We start from the raw sequence: 9591 nt of genomic DNA, 5'->3' as shown, positions 1-9591 counted from the left end.
CACCTTTCGAGCTTCTGTCCCTTTTCTTAGTCTTTCCCGACCTAGATGCCCACTCTTCTGATGTGCCTATAATGCCAGCGCCTGTGGTCCCCTTCCTCTTTGGAAAACACTGCGGCCATCTCAATTTTCACTCCAAATTATTGCCCTGAGAGGTGTGGGCGTCTACATGGTAGTCTGTGATTGGATGTTGAAGTGTTTTCCTGCAGAAGTGCCCCCAACAGGAACCCATGCAGGTCTCAGCTCTGCCCAAGAATTCACACCGCCATGCTGTTAACCTCTGCCCAGGAGTCGATGTAGATCACAAGCCCTGTTGTCTCCTGGAAGGGCAGGGTTGTGGTCATTAGGTCAGCCAATTGGCTAGATCCCAGCTCACCCTCCTGGGTAAGGGCCCTCTCTGACGCAGGGCAGGAAGCAGCAGCTTTACTGTTTACTGCTCCCCCAACAGCTCGAGCCATTGGTAAACCAAACTCAGTGGTCAGGTTGTCATAGGGTTTGTCCCAGGGGCTGATTGTGGGACCCTTGCCGGGGGTGTAGTGCTCATTATCAGGGAGCCCCATGACCTACTCATGAAGGTGGCCCACCCCACTAGGACCCTCTTTGCTCTGTCCACGATATACCACTTCCACTTGTCAATGGAGGACCACTGGGCAATTCCCGCTCTGCGGGTTACGCTGTCAGATTTTACCCACTGCATGGTAGGATAGTGTGGCTGTAGCATGGCTGACCCAAAAGCGGTCTGATATTCTGTGGCCAAGAGAGCCCAGTAGCAAGCCAATAGTTGCCTTGCGAAGTGGGTGTATTAGGCTGCCACCTCAGGGTGTACTTTTTTCCAAAACTCCACGGGGACGTGACGCCGCAGGCTCCATTCAGCCACCCTGGGTGTAGCTGAAACCTGCACCCCACGTGGGCAGATGGCCCCTGGCTTCTGCTTATACCTATCTCCCAACTCCGTCAGCTCCTGACTGGAGGACACTCTGATGGTGGAGACCCTTAGTGTTATCCTCCCCCTCACACTGCTCCTTGTCCCACCCTGTTCCAAGGAAGCTGGAGGTGCTATGGGCTGGCAGCCCCTTGCCAGGTCTGGAACCCCGTGACCACCTAACCACTAATGTGCTGAAACCGGAGGTTTACAGAAATTATTCCAGGACTGAATGGCTTGTCATATGAAGAGCTTTTGATGGCTCTGGGCCTGTATACATTAGAATTCAGAAGAATGGTGAAAGGCCTTGATAGAGTGGATGTGGACAGGATGTTTCCTGTGGTGGGAGAGTCTAAGGCCAGAGGACACAGCCTCAGGATAGAGTGGCATCCTTTTAGAATGGATACGAGGAGGAATTTCTTTTGCCAGAAAGTGGTGGATCTGTGGAATTCTTTGCCACAGGCAGCTGTGGAGTCCATTTTAATGTTTATTTCAGTCAGAGGGTGATACATTCTTGATTGGTCAAGGTATGAAGGGATATAGGGGAAATGCAGGAGATTGGGGCTGAGAGGAAAATTGGATCAGCCATGATGAAACGGCGGACCAGACTCAATGGGCCAAATGACCTAATTCTGCTCCTATATCGTGTTCTTATCTGGCCTGTACTGATGCGGCTGCATGGGGAAGGATGCTCACAGAGAGGAAACCTTGAGGCTCTCTTCCCCATCCTCACAACCTAACAAATGCCCCCATCCCCCATCCACATGTTGGTGTCACCTCCCTGCAATATCAGGGCTCCGATCTTCATGGGGTTTGGTTACCTTTATCAGCTGACAGACCATCTCTGTACTCTTACCCTCTAACTCTTCAGCATGAGTCTGCGCAGACTGGACAGCCTCTCCCATGGTAACATCGCTTCAACTTCGTTCTCAAGCTAAGCCATCTCTTCCTCCTTCAGTGAGACTGTCTTGTACTGCTGCATTACTATGGCTGCCTTCAGCCCCCCTTCCACCTCGGGAACCAAAATGTTGACTCTACTTTTTTCCATAGCTACTGCCTGGCCTGCTGAGTTCCTCCAGCATTTTGTGTGTTTCTCAGTTACAAACACTTACCCAAGTTGAGAGCTCGAAGTGCCAGAACAAGACAGACACTGAACAAACACACAATGGCAAATATTTATCTAAAGTGTGCACTCGGGCCCATTTTACTGCAGAACATCTCCAGTGGTTACTGCTTCCACGGCATCAGCCAACGCCCAACCCGCGGTGACCCCGGAGAGTGAAAAGCGAGCATGGTTTCTGTGCATTAGATTTATACTCTACCAGTAGCATGACGTCATCAACTAAACAGCAGCTAGTGTAATGTTCCTTACACGGGTCAATCCCAGACTCCCACGGGGGAGTGGCTTTTGATGAACACTTACTGCAACACAAAGATGTGCAGTCTGGCAGGTTAACGAGCTACTCTAAATCACCCCAAGTGTGGTGTAGATACAAGGATTGTAAGGTACATGAAAACAGGGGCCAGGGGAATAAGTTCTCATGAAAACCTCTCGATCGGCTGAACATCCTCTTTCTATCAGTCCATCATGAAAACCAGCCTCCAGTCCATGGACTTCATCAACACTTCTCAATGCCTCAGAAAAGACTCCTCCCACTTCAGACATCCTCTATGCTCCCCTTTCCATTGGGCAGAATATACAACAGCTGAAAACTCATTCCCAGGTTCAGGGAAAGCTTCCATCCCTCCAACTCTTGAACAGACCTCTTCTTCATTAATGATGAACTCTTGATCTCAATCTACGTCATCATTGCCCTTGAACGTAACTATCTTGTCTGAACCGCCCTTTCTCTGTAGCTGTAGCATTCTATTCTTCATTTTGTTATTGCTTTTCCCTTGTGCCATCTATGCCTTGAAAACCAAAGGCAATTTTTTTACTGCATCTCTGTACATGTGACATAATAAACCATTCCAATTCTACACTAAGAAAATATAAAATCAGTCATGATTTAACATATCATTAGCTTTCTTCGTTATCTGTCCGTGCAAAACATTTTATAATTAAAAACTAAGTGGTCCTTTAGTCAGGAAAATCCTTACAAAGTTCAACACTAACATCCTATAATACCAAACCAAGACAAACCCACAATGTTTCACAAATATTTTATTTCAGTAAAGTATCATGCATCAGTGGTTTTATATTTTCATGGAAAAGAAACTAGAATTTGTAAAATATTCAAATACAAAATTGTAACTGACACTTAAGTACAGAATGTAGTGTGTTTCGTTATGCCAAAAGCTTGCAAAATTTTTTGGAAAAGTAGGAAAAGAAAGACATATCTGTGTAATGCCTTTAACAATGACAGAGTCACTTCAAAATTCCATAGGGAATATTTACTGTAGTAAGGATTGCTGCATCCATTTGTGTACAGCAACCATAAACAGCTGTGAGAATGAGCAGACTGATGTTAAGGGATGGATTGGCAGTGATTCATGATGTTTGACCACAGAGAGACGAGGGCAACCTATCGCTTTAAGTGAGAAGTCAAAAGACTTTAGTTAAAACAAATGAAACATTCATAAATCTCCAAGAAGTTAATGTGCGTAAAATCTTAAAATGCTCATCTCATCTTGAAGAAACAATCAAAATATTTAACAATTAATTAAAAATGTCCATTATATAGCATACATTCCATTGTTATGTTTCTGGACTCTATATACATATAAGCATATAATGATTTATTTTTAACAATACACCATATAAAAGACTGGATTTCACTTCTATACAAATAGTGCTTCAACAATTCATTTGTTTTCTAAAATTATTAAATCTCAGCAACATTTGTCTGCAAAATCTACACAATTTAAAAAAAGGGATACAATCCACATTGTTAGAACACACATTCCTTAATTTCCATAATCCTTCATCCAGATAACTCAGCCATCTTCCATATTTCATAAATATTACCGCACCACTATCAAGTTGATCAACGCAAACAAGTATTGCATAATGACCGTCATTAGGAATTCATTGAGAATGATGTCAGAAGGTAGAGCAAGTGCAGAGGAAAATTCAGCTTTGAGTAGTGCATTGCTACTGTTAAGTGATGAGTCCCAGTAAAACACAGAGATGGAACATAAAGCAGTTCCAATTAGTTCAATTTCAGTCATACTTTAAAGATTTTATGAGATCTCGCAGCTGTGACTAAGAAGTGTGGATCACCTCCTAGAACCCCTTTGCAAGGAGCAACGTCAATGCTAGGAGTAGGACAACCTTATAGTGGACCAAGGACCTAAATCCCAAAGCAGCATCTGTGGAATTTAAACTGAGTTAACGAGACCTGAAAATACAGCAGCCAAAGTGAGAGAAGTGAAATATTAATCATATACTCTAAATCCCTTTCTAAAGATGCTGCCTGAACAGCTGAGTGTTTCAGCATTAGTGTTTTTATTTAGTTTCAGTTTTTAAAAGAATCATTTGATTTCATGAATTTCAGCTCCTATTTTGATCACTGAAGAATAACAAATACAGGTGTAGTGGCATCAGCACCGGACTTTGAGGCGAGTGGTCCTGGGTTCGAATCCGGCGGGCTCCTTGCATGCGTTCCATCCACGATGGGTTGAGCGCTGACTGAGCAACTCGTTCTCGTATAAAAAAAACTCCAGATAAACACTAAAGAAATGGCAAGGTTCCCGCCCAATGCGCCACAAGGCATGGAGAGGAACAAGAAAGCCAAACAACAGGGTACAAGGACAGTTATGTTATTTGTTTTACAGCAGAGCAAGACAAAGGATGTGGGCATAAGAGAATGGAGAGTTAAAATAAGAGATCTAAATTAATACTGGACAGTTACAACCACAGGAAAATTTGAACTAAATAGAGTTAAGTGAAGGGTTTCAACCTGAAACAATTCCTCTCCATACTGTAGAATCTGCCTGACCTGCCAAGTTGCTCCAGTATTCTGTACAAGTGAATTGCTCATTTACTTCCTGATGGATTACTTGAGAGTAAATAACTAACCAGATTGAAGATGCAGTGTTCAAATCATCAGAAGGCAAGTTTTTTCCATGCGTTCATGAGATACTCTTGAGAAATACAAAACTTGTGCTAATCTTACTCCATATTTTAATCATTCCCAGCTCACACAAGAATAGTTGAGATTTCATAGTCCACTCTACCTGGGTGTTAGTACTCATTCCACAGAGTTGTTCATATTACTTGGATACTGCACTTAATATATTCTTTGAAGTAGTAGCAAACATTTAAAAAGTAAAACTACTTGCATATTTATTTTTATTTTTGAATACGCAAACCCTGTGGAGGGAAGAATGTTTTTAGCTATATGGAGGGTGGTATTGAAATAAGACCGAACGACAGTGTCTGAAAAATTGGCTATGACACAAACTTTAGCCATTATCTACACATAACAGGTATGCAATTTAATGTTTAAAAGAAATATGGAATGCTACTGGGAAAAAAAACTACATCTATTTCCTTTCGAGGTTTAATAAACCTAATTTAAAGTGTCAGGGTAAAGCTCCATCACCAGTACTATCCTAATGCTTATTTTAGGAGAAAGTATTCACATTCATTGCTTTTCCATTGCCCTATGGAAATGTCCATTATCAGTACCACAGCATAGCTGCACTTAAAATTCACCAGCAGGGTTTGGACACCAGATTGTGTATAAAGGTCTGCTTGCCGGTATCATACTGTAGTGCTTTTTTGACCTCTGGGTGGCACTACAACACCAAGGTACTCTGGATTCTCAGCCGTCGCTTCAACATGACCGTTCACTTTCGTGTGTTTAGAAATGAGATCCTCCTGGTATTCAGGATTGTCCAAGTTCATATTGGGGAGCACTGTCTGATCCCAGTGATTGGGATGGTCCAGACCTGCTTTGTTGATGGGTTTGGGAGCACTCACATACTCTGGATTCTCCACGGCATTAGTGAAAGAATTTAAGTACTGAGAGTCACTTCTGCCATTCTTGATGAGAGGGACAAAAAGTTCCTGGTAACCTGGGTTTTCCATATCAGAGAGCGGGCTTATCAAGTGATTTGGAAGTGGCTTATTTTGAATTTGGTTGATATATTCTGTAAAAAGGAAACAAAATAATGTTAAACTTATGCACAAGAGGATGAGGGAGAAAATTCACAGATAAATTTTTACATTCTGGAAATGAGAAATATTAGGTTAAAAACTCACATTTACAAAGAGGATATAAATGAAGAAAAATTAAATCACACCCTGATGATTTACTTAACTGAGGTATTCTCTACTCAAGTGATCGACTCATTAATTACAAAAATACACAAAGTCAGAGTGCCTTGATTCATTCAGTGACAAAAGAATTTGAATCTTAATCTTGATTACTGTTTGAACATTCACAGTATTCTAGAGTAAAGAATACTAAATTCATCTCTGTCCTAACACTAATGCTTATGTCTCTGGCCCGTGGCTCTGGCAAAGCAAAAGGGTTTAACTAAACTTCCCAAGAACTTTATAATTTCTCACATTATCACCTTTCATCTCCTAATTAAGAGGGGAAAAAGAACACTTTTTACCTAACAGCGCAAGCTGTTAAGGTAACAAAGTTATTGAACTAGGCACAGGTACCTGGGGCTGGTTGGAAACATCCATTTATGTCATCGTCATCAAGAAGAACTGTTGGATCGGAACTATAGCGTAATGTTGAACTGTCTTCTTTCATAGGAATTCCTTGATGCTGTACAATTAAAAATAATTAACATTTGAAAGAGTAGTTGATTTATAATTCAGTACTTCAGATGTATTGTAGATAGGAAGCAACACTATGATTTTCAGCTTCTTTTTTGAATTTACTTCACCTATGATGACCCTGTCTGTTTTTATCCTGTTGTTCTGTTATTGGCAAAATCATAAAAATAAAGTTTAAAGAAAATTGTAATGCAACTTCCAATTTTTTCCCCCCTCAAAAGCCAACAATGAAGACTATGTGTCAAAAAGAATCCAGCATCGCTGAGCCCAATGTCACACTATGGATACTTCTAAACCATTGCTTACAAGCATCCATGGCATCTTCATTAATATTATCCTCTTCGATATTATTGGCTTTGCTGCTTCAGAAGAAGAAATAAAGGGGCAGACCATTTTCTAAATGGAGAGAAAATTCAAAAATTTGAGGTGCAAAGGGACTTGGGAGTCCTCATGCAGGATTTCCTAAAGGTTAATTTGCAGGTAGAGTCAGTGGTGAAGAAGGCAAATGTGATGTTAGCATTCATTTTGAGACGACTAGAATATAAAAGCAAGGATGTAATGTTGAGACTTTATAAAGCACTGGTGAGTCCTCACTTGGAGTATCGTGAGCAGGTTTGGACCCCTTATCTTAGAAAGGATGTGCTGAATCTGCAGATGGTTCAAAGGATGTTCACGAAAATGATTCAAGGGTTGAAAGGTTTGTCATATAAGCAGTGTTTGATGGCTCTGGACCTCTACTCACTGGAACTCAGAAGAATGAGAGGTAACTTCATTGAAACCTATTGAATGTTGAAAAGTCTCGATGGAGTGGATATAAAGGGGAGGTTTCCTGTGGTGGGAAAGTCTAAGACCAGAGGATACAGCCTCAGAATACAGGGGTGTCCTTTTAGATGGAGATAAGGAGGAATTTCTTTAGTCAGAGAGTGATGAATCTGTGGAATTCATTGCCACAGGCAGCTGTGGAGGCCAAGACATTGGGTATATTTAAGGCAGAGGTTGACAGATTCTTCATTAGTCAGGTCATGAAGGGATATGGGGAGAAGGCAGGAGATTGGGGTTGAGAGATAAAACAAATTAGCTATGATGAAATGGTGGAGCAGACTCAATGGGTTAAATGGCCCAAATCTGCTTCTATATCTTATGGTTATAAGACCATCCTTTACTAAACCCCTCCTTTACTCCCTGTATACACATGACTGTGTTGCCACCCACAGCTTCAATCTGCTAATTAAATCTGCAGATGACCCTACATTAATTTGAAATAATAACGAGGCAGCCTACACCACCCTGACACAGTGGTGTCAAGAAAACAACCCCTCCCTCAATGTCACAAAAACAAAGGAGCTGGTTGTGGATTACAGGAGGAATGGAGTCAGGCTAACCACTATTGACATCAATGGATCTGGGGTTGAGAGGGTGAACAGCTTTAAATTCCTCAGCATAAACATCACCAAGGACCTCATGTGGTCTGAACATACCAGCTGTGTAGTGAAAAAAGCACAACAGCAACTCTTTTACCACAGGTGGTTGAAGTAGTTTGGAATGGGTCCCCAAATCCTAAGAACTTTCTATAGGGGCACAATTTAGAGCAACCTGACTGGCTGCATCACTGCCTGGTATGGGAACTGTACTTCCCTCAATTGTAGGACTCTGCAGAGAGTGGTGCAGACAGCCCAGCACATCTGTAGATGTGAACTTCCCACTATTCAGGACATTTGCAAAGAGAGGAGTGTAAAAAGGACCCAAAGGATCTTTGGGGACGCGAGTCACCCCAACCACAAACTGTTCCAGCTGCTACCATCCAGGAAATGGTACCACAGCATAAAATCCAGGACCAACAGGCTCCGGGACAGCTTCTTCCAACAGGCCATCAGACTGATTAATTCATGCTGACACAACTGTATTCCTGTTATACTGACTATCCTGTTGTACATACTATTTATTATAAATTACTATAAATCGCACATTTAGACGGAGATGTAATGGAAAGATTTTTGCTCCTCATGTATATGAAGGATGTAAGTAATAAAGTCATTCAATTCAATTATCTAATCCAACCACACCACCAACAGCCACCACCCAACAATTAAATGTTATAAATAAAATGATTATACTTTTACTTTAATCCCCTCCTGATTTTAAATAATTATATAACACATCTCTTAACAAATTATCTTGCAAAAAACATTCAAAATAAATAACTTGTCAATATTGTAAGAAACAAGTGCTAAACTGCTTGCCCATCGAGAACAAAAATATGTCCTTGCCTTTCATTCTAAATCTGCCTAAACTGATTAGTTGGGTCATTGACAAAGCTTGGTTAAATACTGAATGTTGCCAGTCTAACAAGATCATGAACATTTCTATTGACTTAACAAATTGCAACTACTGCTTAATTAGTTTATTTCTAATCAGTGGCAGTAATTGCCACAGAATACAGGAAATTAAAAGCATAATTTGACTTTTCTACTTACTCCATTTCTATTAATCAAAGTTGATGAATTGTTGCTTGTCATACTCTAGTGGAAAAAAAACAGATGGAAATGACTGGAAGAAACTTTGACAAAATATTCAACTGAAAAGCAATCCGTTTAAAACTCATGATGCAAGATTTTGATTACTGGTGTTTGCTAAAATGGGATTCAGTCTGTTTTTGTTGACTGAAATAACATGATCAATCAAAACAGCATTAATAGCACGTCATGATGTCCAGGATTATAAATGCCTGAATTTACAATAGTGACCACCAGATGAAACCCGAATTCATGGCACTACAATCTATATTTAACTATTATGTTCGAGACACTCATGATCTTCATCAATCTAAGCCAGGCTTATCATATTCTGATATTTGATGGTTTCATTTTTAATATTTAATATACAATGTGTTACAAAGCATAAATAATAAATGCTATTGCAAAACCATCAAGCT

At 40.8% G+C, this 9591-nt stretch overlaps 1 protein-coding gene across 2 annotated transcripts in view; it reads right to left on the bottom strand.

Moving 5' to 3' along the window:
* Positions 1-3065: 3065 nt before the first annotated feature.
* The window catches only part of egfra (epidermal growth factor receptor a (erythroblastic leukemia viral (v-erb-b) oncogene homolog, avian)), a 283288-nt gene continuing 276762 nt past the window's right edge, over positions 3066-9591 (bottom strand). For both annotated transcript variants that reach the window (XM_073054391.1, XM_073054392.1), the window contains exons 26-28: positions 9134-9178; positions 6540-6648; positions 3066-6016 (exon numbers count right to left, since the gene is read on the bottom strand). In XM_073054391.1, the coding sequence (XP_072910492.1) occupies positions 5628-6016; positions 6540-6648; positions 9134-9178 (543 nt within the window). In that variant the 3' untranslated portion in view covers positions 3066-5627. The remainder of the gene's footprint in view (positions 6017-6539; positions 6649-9133; positions 9179-9591) is intronic.

Source organism: Hemitrygon akajei, chromosome 8, assembly GCF_048418815.1.
Source record: "Hemitrygon akajei chromosome 8, sHemAka1.3, whole genome shotgun sequence".
Taxonomy (NCBI): Eukaryota; Metazoa; Chordata; class Chondrichthyes; order Myliobatiformes; family Dasyatidae; genus Hemitrygon; species Hemitrygon akajei.
The sequence above is the reverse complement of the archived record's forward strand: the minus strand, read 5'-3'. Positions and strand labels throughout refer to the sequence as shown.